The 22,296-nt window shown below is 38.0% G+C and overlaps 1 protein-coding gene across 1 annotated transcript in view; it reads right to left on the reverse strand.

Moving 5' to 3' along the window:
- MCTP1 (multiple C2 domains, transmembrane 1) overlaps positions 1-22,296 on the reverse strand; it is a 956,699-nt gene that overhangs the window by 99,710 nt on the left and 834,693 nt on the right. The window contains exon 19 of the mRNA XM_006867878.1: positions 20,264-20,317. Within this exon, the coding sequence (XP_006867940.1) occupies positions 20,264-20,317 (54 nt within the window). The remainder of the gene's footprint in view (positions 1-20,263; positions 20,318-22,296) is intronic.

A 22,296-nucleotide genomic window follows, 5' to 3' on the forward strand; every position in this document is an offset into this window, starting at 1 on the left:
GCGTAGTGGTTACGAATCAGGCTGCGAACTGCAAGGTCAGCAGTTCGAAACTACCCGTTGTTCCGCGGGAGAAAGATGAGGCTTTCTGCTCCCATAAAGATTTACAGCCTCGGAATCCCTGTACAGGGTTGCTATGAGTCAGAACTGACTCCATGGCACATAACAACAACTATATATATATATACAAATGCTCAGATGTAAACCTAACTCTTTTTTCCTCCTAACATATCTCTTAAGCCTTATTAGACTGTCATGAAATGAGTTGTTGCCAATGGGCTGAAAGATGGAAGCATATTGCTACGAAGATTTTGGATGGCCTGAGCGTCAGAGCTTTTGGTGAGGGAGAAAATGTCCTGTGGTGCTAGTCATTACTATATAGGACCCACTTCCAAAGAACAAGTTAGTCCTACTAAGGCAACATTCCTGGTGTGTGGCGCTGTGGGTTAATGCACCAGACTGCAAAGACATTTGAACTATAAGGTCGGTGGTTGAAGCTCACCAGTCGCTCCTTGGACCCCTATACAGGGTCACATGGGTCGGAACTGACTTGACGGCACTTAACAACCACAGCTACAAGGCAACAGTGGGAGCATAGTGGTTCCATATGATAAACATTGGACTGTGAACCACCAGGTCTGAGTTTTAAGGCATCAGCTACTTCATGGGAGACAAATGAGGCTTTCTGCTCTCTCGAAGATGTAAAGCCTCAAAAACTCCATACAGGGTTGCTATGAGTTGGAACGAACTCAACGGCACTTAATAACAACGACCTCTATCCCCTTTAACCTTTGTATACCCCCTGTGTCTTCACCTGTCTTCATCATACTTTTGCCAACCTCTCTCTTCTTGTATTTTGCCCATCCCTTTATTGTATGTTGCCATCCCTGTTACCCAAGTTAACATGCACTCACCCTATAACTAGTAAACTGCTCTTCTGTCACTCCTACTCCTGGCAACAATCAAAGAATGTTATATTTTTCCCTTTCAAACTCATATGTTTGTGTAATATAAAATTTTATATGTCTCACTCTTCCTCCATTACTCATTTAGCCTGTGTTTCAATCCATGCATTTATGCCCAGACACTGTTGTTTCAGGATTGTGTAGATGTCACTATTTATATCTATTCCTTTTAGTCCATGCATACGTCCCTGTTTTTTCAACTATCTTCATTATTCTTCTGTCACCCTCCCTCTTCTTATATATTGTCCTCCCCCCTTCCTGATGATCAACTTTTGAAAAACCAGCCATTGAAAACACTAAGGAGCAGAATTGTAATCTGACACACCTGGGGTCTCCATGAGTCAGAATTGACTCAATGGCAACTGGTCTGTTGTTATAATCCAGCGAAGAAGTACACAATAAAAGTTCAATAAGTTCTTTGTTTCATCTCATCTTATAAATTAAAAATCAAGAATAAATAAAAAGTATGTAGAATAATAAAACTTGGATCTACTTGACAATTTGAAGGTACCATGTGTGTTTAAGTTGTGAGTGAACCTAATCCAGCATCACATACTGATAAACCTTGGATAAAGAGAGAAACTTTAGTAAGGAATAGGCTTCACATTCCTTAACACTATAGGACATCTGTTTAAAGTTTTTACTCTTTAGAAATTGTGGCAGATTGTATTTTCCAGAGATAGCCATAAGAGCATCTTACATACCATTTGTTCTTTTTTTTTTTTTTTTAAAGTTTTTATTGTGAATTGAATGAAAGTTTACAGGGCAGATCATCAGCTTTACATTCAACAAATCATACAGTTTGTTTCATTACAATGATTATAATCCCCTCCATGTACCATTGATCAGTTAACAGTATTTCTCTTTATTAATTTTAGCTATTTAAAAACAACAACAACAACAACAACAAAACACTCAGGCATGTATAATAATTTAAACCACCAAAGGGCACATTGTGCAAACCATTTGTTCTTATGAAATATGACTTTGACATTCCCTAATAAGAGATGAAAAGGTACGCTGGTGGTGCAGTGGATTAAGTGTTGAATTGCTAACTGAAAGGCTAGCAGTCACTCCATGGGAGAAAGATGAGGCAGTCTGCCTCTGTAAAGATTGACAACCTTGGAAACTCTGTGGAGCACTTCTGTCCTATGGTTCACTATGAATTGGGACTGAGTCCATGGCAGTAGGTTTTTTTGTTATCAAGAGGTGGTAACTAATCTATCCCGCCTTGAAAATCCAACAGGCTTTGCTATAACATGCCTGGGAAGGAAAGATCATTAAGGAAATTATTTTCTAATTTCAGCTTCTTTATCTTCAGGAAATGTACCTATTTTTTTTTTTTTAAACTTTTTATTGTGAATTGAGTGGAGGTTTACAGAGAAGATCATCAGTTTTACATTCAACAAATCATACACTTTGGTTCATCTCAATGATCGCAACCCCCTCAATGTGACAGCAGTTATGGCACTTCCTCTCTGTGGTTCTTATTTCTATTCCAGCCTCCTTCCCAACCCTTCTCAACTTTGTCCTTAAGTAAATGTCCTTTTCATCTTGAATGATTGGCCATTCAGTGGTGAACATACCTTACTAGTGTTGCTGTCTCCTCTATATACTGACCTATTGCTTAGCTGATAGGTATATGCAGCTTGGGCCATAAGGGTGACTTCTGTTACAGATCTGAAAGGGGGCTGAGAGTCATAGTCTTGGGTTCCTCCAGTCTCTTTCTGACTAGTAGTAAGCCTGAGCTCTTTTTAAATTTATTTATAATTTTGAGTTTTGCTCTACATTGTCTCCCACTCTGTACCTAATTTTCTTTCCGGGATTTATTCCTGACTTTACTATCTTGTTTGACTAATTTTTTGAGAACTTTTGATACTAGGTGATTAGAAAGAGGCCTTCCAGCTTCCACTTGAGTCTCTGGAAATGCTTGCTTTTGTATTTTCTAAGATCCCAGCTACCATGTTATGAGCTACACGTGGAGAGACCAAACATTATCTAGACACTGCAGTCAATAGTCTAGGTTGAATCCTCAGTCAACAGGCATCAGCTGTCAGCCTTATAAGATAGCGGCTTTGATGGTCAGTGATCTGATGCTGTAGAAGCCCCACCCTCTAACTACAACCACACAAGATTCCAAACCAACGAAAGCCCAGTTAAGCCATTGAATAAAGAAAGAGAAGAATCAGTTATGTTTCAGGTTACTAAGTTATGGGGGTTTGTTATGCAGGAAATGGTGGACTTTGGATACTGTCAGACTAGAATTTAAAGTCAGATGGTTTCACTTCCTTTGTGACTTTTAGTTAGTTATTTGATGTCTCAGAGGTTTGGGCCTTTTCATCTACTAAATAGTTGCAATAGTCGCTGCTTAGTTCCCCCAGCACCACTTTTTCCTGATGACCCTATGATCAAAGCCAGAATAACCATGGTTACTATACCTTTGTTACTGAAACAATTTTGAGGCATTACAAATATTTTTTCTTCCTTTACATCCATACTTGTTTCCACATCACGTCTATGCTTACCTATTAAAAGCACACTGAATGGGTAAGAGGCACTGCTGATAGCCCTTTTACTGTCATTTTCCCATACATTGTTGTTAAATGCTGTTGAGTCAGTTCTGACACATAGTGACCCTGTATTAGGGTTTCTAAGGAACAGCTATTTGTTTTGAATCACCAACCTTGTGGTTAGCAGTCCAGTGCTGATCCTACAGTGCCACACTAGCATTCATACACTAGGAGGCTTCAAAAAGTTTGTGGAAAAATGGAATTAAAAGATAATGGAATTTTTTCATGAAGTTTTTGAAACCTCCTCATATTGCCAAGACCCAGTGTCCAGAGAAATTCTGGGCAAAGAGGGTCAGGATGTCATATAGCCAACTTTCTCTGTCTGTACACAATAGGCTCTGGCTATGTCAAATTGCATTCCAAGTGGCCTACTTGTCATCTCTGGGTAGGTCAACATGCTTTGCTTTGACATGTGTTGGAAGGAACATGAATTAACAAATTTGTTTTCTGGTCTCACTTTCTATACAACCAGACAAGTTAGCTAATTTCTAGTCTTAGCTTCTCTTTGATCAAGTTTTCTTGATTCCAGGCTCAACTACTTCCCTGTATTAGTCACCTAATCTGATTTCTAGTCTTAGCCACTTCTCCTTAATCAAGTTAATCTCCCTGATATGGAAGCATGGAAATTATGCTTTACATGTCAAATGTCAATATACAGTGTTATTATGAAAATTAATAAAGTAATAAAGAAAAAATGCTTTGAACTGTGTGAAGTGCTCCACAAATAAAATGTACTGTTAGAGGGACATCTCACAGTCATCCACGACTCTATTTCCATTTACTCACATCAACATTTATTTTTTTCAATATTTTATTATTAAAATGTCTCTCAGATTTAAATGATTTCCATTCCCACTATTACTTTTAATTTAAAGATGCCATTATCTCTGACGGAGTCTATTGTAGTACTTTCTAGCAAGTTTCCTATTTCAAATCTCATTTTCTTCTTATTCCATCCAAAGTTCTCTTCCTAAAGCATAAATTTCATCACAGTTTTTTCTTGTAAAACTGCTGTTGATTCTTCATTGCATGCAGAGTATAACTCAAACTTCTTAGATGACAGCCAAAGCCTTCACAATCTTAAATTGACCTTTCCAGTGTAATTTCCTTCCCATTCTCCTCTGCCTGTTATGCTCCTGTGATACCAACACGCCTTGATTTCTTCCATCCTTCAAGACCCAAACTAAATGTCACTTCCTCTGTTCAATAGTCACTGACACTTCTGTCAGTCTCCTGTTTTCCCACAAAACCCTGTGTATAACTATATCATAACATTTTTCTTATTGTATTTTAATTATTTATATAGTGACTCCTGAAAGGCCCATGTTGTGTCTGATTTGTCTACCGAGTGGGTTGTCTCTTAATTTGTTTCTGGAAATGAAAGGATCACTTTTCATAGCCAAACAGTTTAACCTATGTCTGAGATTGGGATTCAAGGTGGATAGGTCTGTCAATATACGAAGAAAAAAAAATTAACTTCTTTTCTGGAGACTGATTACTTTTGTAAAAAAAAAAAATCAAGTGTTATATCAAATTATAATACTATATAGCATTCTTCACCCAGAGTGGTAAGGAATGGATACTTCATCTATCAGCCTAGACAAGTTCTGACTCAGAGCAACCCTATATAGGATTTCCAAGGAGCAGATGGTGGGTTTGAATTGCTGACCTTGTGGTTCAAAGTCCAGTGCTGATCCTATAGCTCCACACCAGGAGTGCTAAACAAAGTTAGGGTACAATAACAAAGACCTCTAAATTTTAAAAGCTTATAAAGACAACAGTTTATTTCTTGCTCATATTACATGTCCATCACAGGTTGGCTTCATTTTGTCTTTATTCTAGGATCTATGCTAAAGGATTAACTCCTAAGTGGAATGTTGAAAGTCTTGTTGCAGAAGGAAAAGATGGCAGAACTAAGGATGTCTCTTAAAGCTTCTGCTTGGAAGTGGCATGTGTCAACCAAAGTGAGTCACATAGCCAAGTCTAATAATGATGAGACAGAGAAGTCTATTTCATACATACGCAGTCAACTACACATGCTATTGGATATAGACAGATGACATCATCACCACCAGGTTAAGACCGCAGAGTAATTTCCTGTTGAGGGAAATCTAAGAAAACACTTCCTGCCAACATGATTATGGTCATCCATCTTTATTTACTTTGAGTCTAGCTTAAGTTGGAAAATTACAAGGAAAAAAATTGTGCCATGAAGTTTACCTATTTATTGGTTGTATATTAATTATAGAGTCTGATGAAACATCAAATTCTAAGAATCTGGCTAATGAAAGTATGAAACCAATAAAATTAAATGAGTATCTCATTCTGATCTGTTCTAAAAATCTATTAGACATTGGATCTTCTTTCTTTATATAAAAACATCTTAATATTTAATTGCTTAGACTTTACCTGGAGCCCTGGAGTGGTGCTGTGGGCTAAAGCACTGGATCACAAGGTCAGTTTGAACCACAAGGCTGGCAGTTCAAACTCACCAACTGTTCCTTGAAATGCTATACAGAGTTGCTATGAGTTGGGACTGACTTGATGGCTCTTAACAACAACAGATTTTACCTGGAGTTTTGTTTGTTCCCCTTTCTCCAAAACCAGATATGTATTAAAACATTTTTTATGAGTTCATTAAATAATGAAGAAAAAGAACCCATATGCCACTGGAAATATTTTGAAGTCATACTTCTTAAAATTAATTTAAAAGTTATATCCCCATGAAATAGTGTTAAAAATGAAAGATTTTCTGATATTTCTTTAATACTTGTATATCCTCTTGCATGTAATTTACTGAAAATAGATACTTCTGTTTGCATAGTCAAATCCTGTTGGCAAATTCTTGCAATCATGAAAGAAGTCCTAATTTGTGAACCCCTTTAAGAATCTGCAGAGTCAATGTCTTTATAACAGTGAGGAATTTCTTTGCCAAACAAATTTTCAGGCAGAATAAAAATCTTGACACTCTGGGCTCAGATGGAGCATCTGTGATGCTTGGCAACACATCTGGTTCTGCTGCTTTGGTGAAAAAACATGCTCCTCATCTCAACATGCAGTGGTGTCAGCTGGTGTCAAAGACTCTGCCAGCGATCCTGAAAAAATCGTGTCTATTTCTACGAACGTTGTCAACCTCATGAGAGCCAGGGCTGACATTCTGCTATTTCAAGAGTTTTTGTCAAGTAAAAGGAGTAGAATAGGAAGTTCGGTGCTGCAATACAGAAGTTAACTAGCTTTCCATGTCTTGAAACATTTGATTGAACTTCAAATGAAAGTTCTGCCTTTTTTTTTTTTAAGGCAAAAGATACAACTATCAGAATAATTTGACAAGAAAGAGTTTATTCATCGTTTGCTTTACTTGGCATATATCAGTGCCCCCCAACCCTACTTTTATCAAGCTAGTTCCAACTCCTAGTGACCCCAGAGGATAGAACAGAACTGCTCCATAGGGTTTCCAAGACTATACATCTTTATGGGAGCAGACAGCCTATCTGCAGAGTGGCTGGTGGGTTAAAACTGCCAGTCTTTCAGTTAACAGTCCAACACTTAACCCAGTGCACCACTGGAATGAAATTCTTGCCAAATTTTCTAACTATATCTTTCTACTTTAAATTATTTTAACCAAATTGCCTCACTGGATGGGCATTTCTGAGGAAGATATTTCCCTCAACATTTCAGAACTGGAGAAGTGCTTTTCAGATTGAAATGAATAGTTGCAAAGCTTAGTAATTTGTATATTGATAGAAACTCACAGACAGAAGGAAACACAAGATAACCCTTTGAAAGTAAATTCTACTCCTAACCACCTTAATGTGGACGATGAATGTTTAATCCTATTTTTAAACAATGGAGCATCAATGCCATGGACTTGTAATTTCTTCTTTTGTTTGGTAGTGATTTAATTAATCAATTATTTAAATGGCAGACCATAAAAGACCACCTCATTGACACAGTATGAATTCAACTTGAGGGATTTCAGAGAATTCTAGGAAATCTCACTACAGCTAACCCTCATATAAGAAAGTCACCTGTGCTACCATTTTCTTTGTTACTGTGTTCCTTTTTCAATTCACTGTTTTGAGCACTTCCTTCCATGAAACTGAAAAGACATAGTCAACTGAATATCAGAGATAACAAGTCATTGCTGGGCCACAAACTACTCATGAGTTCATATCAAGCCACAGATTAACCTTGTTGAACTCTTTACAGCAGAATTCAAATTTATTTTTGTTTTGTTTGTGGAGTTTGCACGTATCTCATACTTTTGAAGAAATAGGCATTAATGTCAAGAGGAAGACAGTGAAAGCAACTGACATAAAACCACAAAAACATATTAAAAGATATAGCCAGTATTCACTGCCCTGGAGCTCTGTAGGTCTGAATCACTCTTAGGAATGAAGTGAGGATGATGAAGAAGTGACATGCTGATGAAAACTTAAATTAACCATATCTCGCTCCACCACTTGTCTGTCAGTTTGTTGTACTTTTGTGGCTTGTGTATTGCTCTGATTCTGGAAGCTATGTCATGGGTATTTTAAATACCAGCAGGATCACCAATGGTGGACAGGTTTCAGATGAGCTTCCAGACAAAAACAGACTAGTAAGAAGGAGAGACAGATTACTTCTGAATATGTAGTCACTGAAAACCTTATGAATAGTAGAGGAACATGGTCAGCACCAGATTACTGAATATTGCAACATGATGAGAAGCACCAGAATATTGTCAGATATAGTGCCAGAAGATGAGTCCCTTGGTTGGAAGTCACTCAAAATGCGACTGGGGAAGAGCTGCCTCCTCAAAGTACAGTTGACCATGATGATGCAAATGGAGTAAAGCATTCAGGACCTTCATTTGCTGATGGGGCACAACTCAAAAAGAAAAGAAACAGCTATACTCATCCATTAATAACCAGAACATAAAAAGTATGAATCTAGGAAAATTGGAAATTGTCAAAAATGAAACAGAATGAATAAACATCAATATCCTAGGCATTAGTGAGCTGAAATGGACTGGGATTGGCCATTTTGAATCTGACAATCACATGGTTTACTATGTGACAAATTGAAGAGGAATGGAGTTGTATTCATCATCAAAAAGAATATATCAAGATCTGTCATGAAGTTCAATGCTGTGATAGGATAATATCCATAGGCCTATAGGGAAGACTCCTGGTGTGGCGCTGTTGAATCAGCATTGAACTGCTAACCACAAGGTTGGCAGTTCAAACCCAGCAGCCACTCCTGGGAAACCCTAAACAGGGTCGCTATAAGTTAGAACTGACTCCAGGGCACATAACAACAGGGAAGCCCAGTTAATACCACTATTATTCAAATTTATGCACCAACCACTAAAGCCAGTGATGATGGAATTGAAAAATTCTGCCAATTTCTTTGGAATCTTGATGTGGTGCTGTGGGTAAATGCGCTGGGCTGCAAAGTCAGTTTGTACTGCAAGGATTAGTGTTTGGAAAATACAGCCTTCATGATAGAAATGATGCTGGATAGCGCCTGATAGAATTTTGCAAGAACAATGACTTCTTCATTGAATATACCCTATTTGAACAACATAAAGATGACTATACACATGGACCTCATCAAATGGAATGCAAAGAAATCAAAGAGACTACATCTGTGGAAAGAGACGGTGGAAAAGTTCCATGTTATCAGCCAAAACAAGGTCAGGGGCAGATGGTGGAACAGACCATCAGTTGCTCATAAGTAAATTCCGGCTGAAGCTGAAGAAAATGAAAATAAGTCCATGAGAGTCAAAATATGACCTTGAATATATCCCACTTGAATTTAGAGATTATCTGAAGAACAGATTTGATGCATTAGACACTTAAGGCTGACAACCAGAAGAGTTGTGGGATGACATCAAAAAAACATCATATGGGAAGAAAGCAAAAAGTCATTAAGAAGACAAGAAGGAAGGAAAAGACCAAAATGGATGTCAGAAGAGACTCTGAAACTTGCTCTCCAGCATGGCGATACTAAAGCAAATGGAAAAAGCGATGAGGTACAAGACCTGAATAGAAAATTTCAAAGGTCAGCTCAAATAGACAAAGTCAAATATTATAAAGAAATGTGCAAAGACCTGGAGTTAGAAAAGCAAAAGGGAAGAACACAATCAGCATTTTCAAACTGGGGGAACTGAAGAAAAAAATTCAAAACTTGATTTGCAGTATTGAAGGATTCTATAGGCAAACTATTGGATGATGAAGAAAGTATCAAAATAAGATGGAAGGACTACACAGAGTGATTGTATCAAAAAGAAATGGCTGATGTTCAACCATTTCAAGAGGCAGCTTATTATCAAAAGCCAAGGATCCTGAAGGAAGAAGTCCAAAGCATACTGAAGTTATTGGCAAAAAAAAAAAAAAAGGCAGAGGGAATAAAAATGGAAATATTTCAACAAACTAATGTGGCACTGGAGGCACTCACTCATCTATGCCAAAAAATGTGATGGACAACTAACTGGCCAACTGACTGGAAGAGATTTGTATTTGTGCCCATTCCAAAGAGAGGAGACCCAACAGAATGCAGAAATCATTGGACAATATCACTGATATCCCATGCAAGTAAAGTTTTATTAAAGGTGATACAAAAATGGCTGCAACCATACATTGACAGAGAAATTCTAGAGGTTCAAGCCAGTATAAGAAAAGGATGTGGAACGAGATGTACCATTGCTGATGTTGGGTGAATCTTGGTTGAAAGTAGAGAGTACCAGAATGATGTTTACCTGTGCTTTATTGACTACGCAAAGGCTTTTGATTGCATACATCATGACAAGCTATGGAGAACATTACAAAGTATGAGTATTCCAGAACACTTAATTGTACCAATGAGGAACCTGTATATAGACCAAGAGGAAGTTGTTTTAACAGAACATGGGAATACTGAGTGGTTTAAAGCTAGGAAAGGTGTATGCCAGGGTTGTATTCTTTCATCATACTTATTCAATCTGTATGATAAGCAGATCATTTGAGAAGCTGGGTTCTATGAAGAAAAACGTGGCATCAGGATTTTAAGAAGACTCATTAACAACCTGCATAATGCAGATGATACAACCTTGTTTCCTGAAAGTGAAGATTACTTAAAATATTTACTGATGGAGATCAAAGACCACAGCCTTTGGTATGGGTTTTACTTCAATGTAAAGAAAACAAAAATCCTCACCACTGGACCAATAAACAACATCCATATAAATGAAGAAAAGACTGAAGTTGTCAAAGACTTAATTTTGCCTGGATCAACCATCAACACACATAGACGCAGCAGTTAAGAAATCAAACGACATATTGCATTGGGCAAATCTGTTGCACAAGACCTCCCTTAAAGTGTTGAAGAGCAGAGATGTCAGTTTGAGGACTAATGTGCATCTGACCTAAGCCATGGTATTTTCAGTAACCTCACATGCATATGAAAGTTGCACAGTGAATAAGGAAGACCATAAAAGAATTGAAGCATTTGAATTTTGGTGTTGGAGAAGAATATTGGAAGTACCAGGGACTGCCAAAAGAACAAAGAGATTCGTGTCGGAAGACATACAGCCAGTGTTCCTTGGAAGCCTGGATGGCCAAATTTCATGTCTCATACTTTGGACATGGTTTCAGGAGGGACCAGTCAATGGAGAAGGATATTATGTTTGGTAAAGTGGAGGATCAGAGAAAAAGAGGAGGCCCCTGACTAGATTGATTGGCACAGTGGCGGAAGCGATGGGTTTAGGAGTAACAACAATTGTGATGTCGGTGCAGGGCCTGGCAGTGTTTAATTTTGCTGTGCATAGGATTGCTGTGGGTCATAACCAACTTGATGGCAACTAATAATGACAATAGCAACATGTCTGTTGTTAGTTGCCATCAACTGCTTTGTTGTTGTTAGGTTCTGACTAATAGTCTCACAATAAGAATGAAACACTGCCCCAATCCTCACAAACCTTAGTGTATTTGAGCCGATTTTGCAGAAATATGTCAATTCGTCTCATTGAGGGTCTTCCTCTTTTTCACTGATTCTCTACCAAGTATCATGCGTTTCTCCAGGGACTGGTTTCTCCTGATAACATGACCAAATTATTTAAGGTGAAGTGTTGCCGTGTGGTTTTTAAGAAGCAGTCTGTCTATACTTCTTACAAGACACATTTATTCATTCTTCTGGCAGTCCATTCAGTGTTCTTCAGCAACACCATAATTCAAATGCATCAGTTATTATTGGTGTCTTTTATCCATTGTCCAGCTTTTGTGTACATATGAGTTGGTTGAAAATACCATGGTTTGGGTCAGGTGCTCTTTAATCTTTTTTCAAAGTGACATTTTTGCTTTTTAACACTTCAAAGAGGTCTTTGCAGCAGACTTGCCTAAAGCAATACACTGTTTTATATGTTGACTCCCCGGGTGTTGATTGTGGATCTAAGTAAAATGAAATCCTTGACAACTTCAATCTTTTCTCCAGTTATCATGATGTTGTTTATTGATCTAGATTGAGGATTTTTATTTTCTTTATATTGAGGCATAATCTATAATGAAGGCTGTCATCTTTGATCATCATCAGTGTTTCAAGTCCTCTTCACTTTCAGCAAGCAAGGTTGTACTCAAACCTGATACCATATACCTCTTCATATAGTCCACCTTCTCAGAATATTTGCTCAGCATACAGACTGAATAAATATGGTGATAGGATTCAACCCTGACACATACCTTTCCTGGTTTTAAACCACATAGCATTCCCTAGTTCTAGTTGAAGAGCTATCACAGCTTCAGTATGAGCACAATTAAATGTTTTGGAATTTCAATTCTTTGTAATGTAATTTATAATTTGTTATGATCCATACAGTTGAGTGCCTCTGCATACTCAATAAAACACAGGTAAGCATCTTTCTTGTATTCTCTGCTTTCAGCCAATATCCATCTGACACCAGCAATGAGTCACTTGTTCCATGTCCTTTTCTAAATACAGCTTGAATTTCTGGCATTTTCCTGTTTATGTACTGTTGCAACTGTTTTTGAATTATCTTCAGCAAAATTTTACTGGCATGTGATGTTGTTAAATAGTTCCTGTATTCTGTTGGAGTACCTTTCTTCACTCTACTCACCAATTAATAATACAAGAAAGTACATAGCTGCACTAAAGATGGAAAACAATCCTCTCTCATTTTTGGACAAGTTTTTCTGAAATAAAAATTAACTTGGATAAAATGTTGCTGAACAGCCATATTATGTAGAAGAAGAAGACTGAGTAAGGACAATTAGGAACTCAGGTATAGTGCTTCAAAATGAAACACTTTTTGGCTAAGTATAGAAAATGCAATGCAGGCACCTCTTTTAGTTTTCTATTGTTGCTGAAATAGGTTACCGTAAACCAGAGCTTTGAACCAGTTCATTCTGGTTCTATCCTTTACTGATAATGAACCAATCTGAAGTCCTGCCATATACTTACTGAAGCTGAAAATAAGACAAATGTATTATCTTACAATTCTGTAGTTCAAAATATGAAATGGGTCTCACTGGGCTAAATTGAATGTATGGGCACTGTTTTAGTTATCTAGTGCTGATATAGAAGAAAGGCCACAAGTGGATGGCTTTAACAAACAGAAATTTATTTTCTCAGCCTAGAAGTCCAAATTCAAGGAGCTGATTCTATGTTGTGTACTTTCAACATCTTTGGGTCTCACATTCTTTTGCGATCTCTATGTGTCTTGGCGTCAATCTTTCCCTGGGTCTTGAAGGTTCTTAGTACAGATACTCCAGGTCTAAAGGGGGCAGTGGGCTCCTGACTCTCTTTTCTGTTAATAGTGAGGTTTCTTCTTCTCTCTGCTCACTTCTCTCTTTTGATCTCTTGTAAGCTAAATGGTGTGACTCAGGCAAGGGGATGACTTGAGTCATGTTCTCTTGTAAGGTGGTGACTCAAGACACACATCACACTAATCCTTCATTAAACATATGTTGTTATGTGCCGTGGAGTCGGTTCTGACTCATAGCGACTCTGTACAGTGTTTCCGTGGCTGTAAATCTTTATGGGAGCAGAAAGCCTCCCTCATCTTTCTCTCGTGGAACAGCTGGTAGTTTCGAACTGCTGACCGTGAGATTAGCAGCCCAATTCGTAATCACTACACTACCAGAGCTCCTTCATTAACTTATAGTGGTTAGGATTTATAACATATCACAAAAAGGAGAATAATGTCATCAGATCACAAAATGGAAGACAAGCACACATTGCATGGTGTGTTTGGAATCATGGCCTAGCCAAGTTGACATATATTTTGTTGTTATTGTTGTTAAGTTGGTTCTGACACATAGCGACTCTGTATAGGGTTTCTGAGGAGTGACTGGTGGGTTTGAACCATTGGCCTTCCAGTTAGAAGTCTAGTGCTTATCCCACAGTGCTAAACTAGGACTTCATATTTTAGGGGGACACAATTCAAAATGAGACATCAGAGCTGCATTCTTTTCTATAGGCTCTAGATAAGACTGTTTCCTTGTTCCTTCCAGATTCTAGAGACTACTCACATTTCTTGACTCATGGTCTCCTTCTCTTATCTTCAAAGCCAGAAATAATAAGTGAAATTCTTATATGGATTCACTATGACCTTCTCTTTTACCTTCCGCTTTTATCTTGTGATTTTATTAGGCCCACCTAGATAAAGCAGGGGCTCTTCCCATCTACAGTCATCTAAAGAGCAAATTTATTTCCATTTTTAATTCCCCTTGCCATTGTGATAGTTAAGGTTGCCTGTCAAGTTGGTTGAGACATGATTCTCAGGTTTGGCAGCTACAACATAGTTTGTTACTTAGGTAATGATGTATTTATTTCTCTGTGCAGAACACATATTCCAGAACACTTATTTGTGCTTATGAGGAACCTGTACAAGGGCAAGAGGCAGTTGTTATATGAAGAAAATGGGATACTGAATGGTTTAAAATCAGGAAAGTTGGCTCCAGAGTCATAGCCTTTCATCACACTTGCCAAATCAGTTTTCTGAGCAAATAATCTGAGAAATTGGATTATATAAAGAAGGTTGTGCCATTAGACTTGGAGGAAGACTCATTAACAACCTGTGATATGCATATGATACATACTGATGAAGATCAAAGACACCAACTGCCAGTATGGATTGCACTTCATTGTAAAGAAAAAAATCCTCACCACGGAACCAATAAATAACATTATGATAAATGGAGAAAAGATTGAAGTTGTCAAACACTTCATTTTACTTGGACCCATAATCAACACTCATGGAAAGAGCAGTCAAGAAATCAATATGCATTATGCATATCTTCTGCACAAGACCTCTTTAAAGTGTTGAAAATAAAGTTGTCAGTTTGAGGACGAAGATGTACCTGACCCAAGTGATGATATTTTCAACTGCCTCATGCATGTAAAAGTTGGACAATGAATAAGAAAGATCACAGAAAAATCGCTACATTTGAGCTATGGTGTTGGAGAAGAATTTTAAATGCACTGTGGACTAGGCCACGGAGTTCTGGTAGTGTAGTGGTTACGAATCGGGATGCGAACCTCAAGGTCAGCAGTTCGAAACTACCAGATGTTCCACGGGAAACAGAGGAGGCTTTCTGCTCCTGTAAAGATTTACAGCCTCAGAAACCCTGTACAGGGTTGCTATGAGTCAGAACCAACTCCACGGCACTTAACCACCACCACCAAGGACTATGCCAGAAGAAGAAACAAATACGTGTTGGAAGTGCAGCCAGAATACTCCTTAGAAGTCAGGATGATGAGACTTTGTTTCCCATACTTTGGACATAGTATCAGGAGGGACCAGTCCCTGAAGAAGGATGTCATGCTTAGTAAAGTGGAGGGTTAACAAAAAAGAAGACCACCAACAAGATGGTTTGACACAGTGGCAGCAGCAAGGGGCTCAATCTTAACAAAGATTGTGAGGATGATCCAGGACCAGGCAGTGTTTCGTTCTGTTGTACGTGGGATGGTTATGCGTCAGAACCAACTCAGTGGCACTTAAAAACAACAAGAACAGTTGTCTTTCGTTGTCAGATCTGATATAATGTAATCACATCCATGAAGACATGTTATGGGTAGCCTATCATTTGAAAAGGAGTTTCCTCAGAGGTGTGGCCTACATCTAATACATATCGATGTTCTAGCGAAGTCTGACATTTTGCTTACTTTGCGTCTGTCTTGTCATAGTCTGATCTTATGAACAGCAGTGGAACACTTTAAGCACCAGAATACTGAATATTGAAACATGATGAAGAGCACCAGAATGTTGTCAGATATAGTGCCAGAAGATGAGTCCCTCAGGTTGGAAGGCACTCAAAATATGACTGGGGAAGAGCTGCCTCCTCAAAGCAGAGTTGACCATGATGACCCGAATGGAGTAAAGCCTTCAGGATCTTCATTTGCTGATGCGGCACAACTCAAAATGAAGAGAAATAGCTGTAAACATCCATTAATAATCAAATATATGTTTTTCCTTGTATCCTCTCTGCTTGCCTTTCTTCAAAGTCTTGATCTGTTTCCCCACCATGTAGTTATTTCCTTGAACATAACTGGCAAATGCCATTTTGTTAGATTAGAATCTTCTCTCATATTACATAACAGAGCTCTCGCTCCCCCTCACCCGACTGTTGACTTGAGATCCAGAGATATATGCATCTTGGGTATGCTACATGTAAAGCTAGGGCTTGAAAATCAAACCAGAAAATATAGATTTGAAGATTGCTAGCAAACAATCTATGTTTTTGAAGCAACTCAGATATGTTTCATTCAATGGCATATAGTTATCTTGAAATACAGTAACCTTGACGTAAGGGTTAAAGCAAAAGGAGAAGCAGTGTAAGCATAAATGTCTGAACATTTTAATATCTTTTATCAATAAACATTACTAGAATGCCATGCATTTGAATCGATGCTTTTTTTCTGGGGAAAGGCTGCATTCTATCTTCTGTTTCCTGATATTTCAGCTGGATCTTATTACAAGGGTAGGAAGCACCATGGGAAGCATGCCTAAACTTTTTAAGCTACAAAACGAAAACTGATCTTCATTAATTAAATGTCTAGATTATGCAGATTGACCACTGTATTATTATATATAACATGGTGAAAAATACTATTATGTGACTTATTGAAAACTCTGCCAAGGTAATTTAGCTAAGCCCTATTTGGTGTTAACCACATAGACTGGATTTGGTATCAGGTCAAAAATCAGATCAAACTGTGGCTTTGTGGTTGATGATTGAGAGAATGCTTTACAACAAAGGGAATTGAGAACGCAGTAAGATGTCTTTCTAATATTCAATTCAGGAAAAATGTCATCTCCAGCACAGTTTAACATTGTGCTGCTATATAACACAGATGACTAAAAATATTAACAAGTTAGTGATTCATAACTAAGACTCACTATTTAAAATCCATATTCTCTGCCTTTGTGAAATTATGGAATTGGATTAAGTCACCTCACTTTAGATTTAAACAGCTGTGGACAATGGATCTTAGAATGAAGGATAAGTCTGACGATCACAAATCCTCAGCTGAAGAACGATTAGCAACTTTAATAAAAAAGGAAGCACTTAAAAAAATGATACTTAAAAGACCATGATCTGTAAAAACATCAAGATCTGGAGTCCCAGGTAAAAATCCATCCATGACTTAGCTTGTACTAACTTTAACCAAAGTCTTTCTAGGTGCTAAAGTCAGTACTAATTAAAAGCTATCACAAAACGATTATTTTAACTAATTGCAATCTTCATCTACTTCATCTTTTTGTACCAATGACTTTGCCATTTATAGAGTTATGCTGTGTGAAACACTCCAAGCTCAAATGAAATAAATGACTTTAGTTTATACCCACACGGACCTTGTCAAGTAGCCAATGACTCGCCCTTTCATTGTGAGTGACTAATATCAATGCTGGCTCTAAAGAAAGACACTTTTCATAATCGCCCAACAATCTGCTAAATGAAAACATATGGATGAGCTTAGGCGAAGCTTGCCAGGGGTCTCTGTTGAATGGAAAACAGGTGCTTTCTTCCGTGCCACGTAATACCCCATTTACCCCCAAGTCCAAAGGTTAGAGGACTAATAGCTCTGCCTTGTGGTAATCAGGCAAAGCCAAGACACTAACCCTGGTGAAACATCTGGGACATATTTTACATACTTGCAACATATGCTTCAGGTTCAATTAAAGTGAGGCTTTGGCACATTTATTAATCTTTTTTACTTTTATCCTATAAGAGGACCCACTGACCTGACCCCACTATTATACCATATGAGAAAACAGAGAAATAATGAGTGGTAGAGGTCACTACCTGCTCGTATGGCAAAAAGCACATTTGTTTTCTTGTGGAATTCCATTACGCATGACTTTATACACAAACTTTAAATAGACGAACCAATGAATTTTTTAAAGTAGGAAATTACCCTTCTCCCACTCAGCCAAGACTTACAACCTTTACTGCTGCGAGAGTCAGTCAAGAGATGGGAGCTAGTAAATGGGAACTTGAAGGATCCTCTCATACTTCCATTTCTTATAATAAAAACTTCATATTTCAAACGTCCACTCTAAGATTCTTTCCTCTATTATGAAAGTACTTAAAAGTCTATTGTAAATTATTACATTTGCCATTTTCTTTTTTGTTCAGATATGCTTTTTATACCATCGATTGCATTATGGATAAAAATACCCTCGGGCAGTGTTTCGTTCTGCTGTGCATAAGGTGGCTATGGGTTGGTACCTACTTGATGGCACCTAACAACAACAACAACAACAACAACAACATACATCGCTCAAATAAGGGGTTGGATTTATAAAACTCAGCCCACAATCTTTTCATATGGAAAACACAATGTGCGTAGGCATCAGGTAGAGAAGAATAGAGGTGAATTCACACAGTAATTTAAGTGCTCAGTTTCAATCAACTTTGGTAACAAGATCTGAAAATGTGTTAGAACCAGGGTGTTGATTTCAGACAACAGAATACTAGATTACAATAGATGCCCCTCCAGAGAGTTGGTATTGTTTCCATCCTGGCAGGTTCCACTTGACATCTATGTTTTGATGAGGTGGTTAAGCAGGCGTGTCTATTTGTTAACCACCCCTAAGGTTTTCTCTATTAAAAAAAAAAAAAATGGCCAAAAAGAGGGAGATTAGTGGTACAGAATATCAACAAACTGGTCAAAATTATAGGTTGACTTCAGGCAGGGATATTGAAGTACTAGACTTCACTAAGGGTTCCTATTTATTCACATTTCTGGGGAAACGCCTGCTGCTGGGATGGCTCTTTATGGTAGCTTTAATAATAAAGCAGCAACAAGCAAGGGAAAATGGCCATAAATGGATGGCAGCTCAGTGTTTATCAGCAGAGAAATGATGATTCAGAGCTGGCATGTTGAGTTAAAATACAAGCTCTCCACCGCTCCACAACTGACCTTAACAATAAATCATATCATTTATTGCCAGAAGTGTATTTTCATGTTATTTAACATTAAAAACAAGCACATATGTGTTTTTGAAGAAAGGAGATTTTGCTAGTTTATGTTTAATGATGTCACTAATGACTAAATGATGTACAGAAGAAAAAATTCACATAAACGCTCTCTCAGCTTAAAAATGTTTGAAAAAGCATTAGAAGGGAGGAGTGTGTTTGTGTGTGTTTCCATTTTGTTTCAAGCATTGAATATCAGTCAGGGGAAAAAATCATTTGGGAGGTTAACTAATCATTGTGAATTTTTTTTAGACATTTCTAATACTTGCTTCCTGCACACCAATTCTTACACTGGGATATAATTGTACACCTCTTCTGGAATTAAAGGTCAAGGGCATAAATTAAGATACACTGTTTTTCTCCTTTCTTCAAAAAATTTCATTGCTTTACTATAACAGAAGTCAGATAGATCCTAGTGAAGGTCAAAAACTGGTTTTATATGCTGAACAATGTGGAAATAATTAATGTTATTCTCTTCCCCTTTTTCCAGTCCCACGCTGGGACTTTTTATATTTCTACTCTAGACATGCCCAGAGAGATGATCCTCCTAACGTAGAAAACTGTCTTTCCAATCCAGCCATTGCTGCCGTGGTGCAAGGTCATTCTAATTTCCTTCCTCCAGTGTCCCCTCTCCCCAGGGGACAACTAATCCAAGCAGTCTCAGAAACTAGCTGTTATTTACTGTGGTCACCATTCCCAAGCCAACCAACAATCGAAATCTGAGCCTCTCTGGACTCTCCAGACGGAGGAGCCACTGGGCCATTTCAAAGCTAGGCAATGACCGTGAGCGTCGAGATTATTTAAACATCCTCGGGAGCACTCTGCATATATGTGCCCTTTTGCTGAGTAATTTTTTGAAATTACAGATGACAATATCCATGTTCAAACTCATGCAGGCTGCTGCTAGTTTTTCACTTCCCTTTCCCCTCAAAGTGTAGCCCAATTTGTAACACTCAAGATAGGACAAATTTTTGCCCTTCAAAAACAGTTGTCACTGCTGTTATCTTCACAAGAGCTATCAAGTTCCAGACAAGCTGAATTATTTTTTGTTCCTGGCAGAAAAATATTTGACCCAGCTCTGGACAAAAACGAAGAGGATTTATAGCCTTCTCTCCCTCTTTGCAACATGCAGTGGCATTGTTAGGATGATAAACAGCACTGTCCAATTTTCTGGACTCGAACACTTCAACTCCTTTTTTAACTGTCTGTGAAAACAGCGTCATGTCTACATTTCCCCATCCCCAGGTACCTAAGTGCTGGGAAAGATAATTACCTTGTCATCTTTGTCATCTTCTTCTTCCTCGTCCTCTAGCATGTCCTCTACTACCTGCAGACAGAAACAGAAGTTGTTGTCATGATCTTAAAGGAGAAAATTTTGTTCTGTCATTTTGAGCCTTTTGGAAATGAAAACTTTATTAATGTATGAAACTGATACATGGAGAAAGAACATTTGATCTAGAGATAGGGATTAGGAAAACACTATGCCTTTAATTGATCAAAACCAGGGTACTTAATTCTAGTCAAGGATATCTTATTTGTATGAAAAGCTCAGTGACAACATAAAGAATTTCAAATATTCAGAAAGTCGACTAATATTAATTTGGTGAATACTTTAGAAATTTCTTTTCTACTTATTCTATAGTCTATATTCACCTGTCAGTTTAAAGCTAGATAATTAAGCACAAAATAATTCTGCTATTTCTACTTTACTTTTTACCAAACTCCAAGATTGAGAAACCATGTTTTCCAGTTGGTTCATGATGGTGATTTATGGCATAAGACCAAAAAAATCTGTTTTTGGCTCAAATTCTAATTTGTTTTTATATAAGCCAACTCTTGACTATCTTTGTAGTATTGTTTTGGTTTGATTTTGTGAATGACCTGAAATTAAAAAAAATAATTCTCTGTAATTTTATATAAGGATTATATTATGATAATGGACATTACTATTAAAAGGAAATGAGAAATTTATCCTATATTTAAGTGTGTATATGTGTGTATAACCCATATAGATGGATATGCATGCATGTATCTTATTTAATGGCTCCTAGTTTGGAGTCCTGGGGTGGCACTGTGGGTTAATGCGCCAGACTGCAAAGCTGTTTGAACTGCAAGGTCGGTGGTTCAAGCTCACCAGCTGCTCCTCAGAAACACTATACAGGGTCACTATGGGTCGGAACTGACTCAATGGCACTTAACAACAACAGTTTGGACTCCTGGTGTGGCCCTGTAGGATCAGCACTGGACTACAAACTGCAAGGCTGGCAGTTCAAATACACCAGCGATTCCTTGGAAACCTTATACAGGGTTGCTATAAAACAGAACTGACTTGATTGGCACTTAACAACAACAGTTTGGCACTATAGGATCAGCACTGGACTGCTAACTACAAGATCAGCAGTTCAAACTTACTAGCTGCTCCTCAGAAATCCTATACAGGGTGCTATGAGTCAGAACCGACTCAATGGCATTTAACAACAACAAAAAGTTTGGCTACTTCAGCAAGAATAAATGTCATTTTGGATCTGCCAAATAATTTCCTCTTTCCTCAATCAATATATAACTACAGGCATTAAGAATGGTACCTCATCCTATTCAGATGCTTCCTTGTGATTTTACATACCTATAAACATACACATGGGGTCCAGGTATGGTGCTGTAGGGTAAGCATTAGACTGCTAACCAGGAGGTTAGTGGTTCAAACTCACCAGTTGCTCCAGGAAACCCTATACAGGGTCACTATGAATTGGAATCAACTCGAAGCCACTCAACAACACCACCAACACACAGACACTCATTCTATGGAAACTAAAATTTGTAAAACCTTTGGAAGGAGTTATGATTCAGGTAAATGCCAATTTATAGTTGTATATTTGGTAAGGGCTGCCAAAAAAACTAACAGATCTGTGTTGGAAGAAGTGCAGCCAGAGTGCTCCTTGGAGGCCAGGATGGCTACACTTAGTCTTTCATACTTTGGACATATCGTCAGGAGGAACCAGTCACTGGAGAAGGATATCATGTTTGGTAGGGTGGAGGGTCAGAGAAAAAGAGGAAGATCCCCAGTGAGATGGATTGGCAAGGTAGCAGCATCAATGGACTAAAGTGTGGCAATGATAATGAGGTTGGCCCAGGATCAGGCAGTGTTTCGTTCTGCTGTGCATAAGGTCGCTATGATCCAGTACCAGTTGGATGTCACCTAATAACAACAACATGTGCCAATTAATACTATTTAAAAATTCCTGATATATTTTTAAATAGCATTAATTGGCACATGTTGTTGTAATTAGGTGACATCCAACTGGTACT

This window comes from Chrysochloris asiatica, unplaced genomic scaffold (genome assembly GCF_000296735.1).
Source record: "Chrysochloris asiatica unplaced genomic scaffold, ChrAsi1.0 scaffold00111, whole genome shotgun sequence".
Classification (NCBI taxonomy): Eukaryota; Metazoa; Chordata; class Mammalia; order Afrosoricida; family Chrysochloridae; genus Chrysochloris; species Chrysochloris asiatica.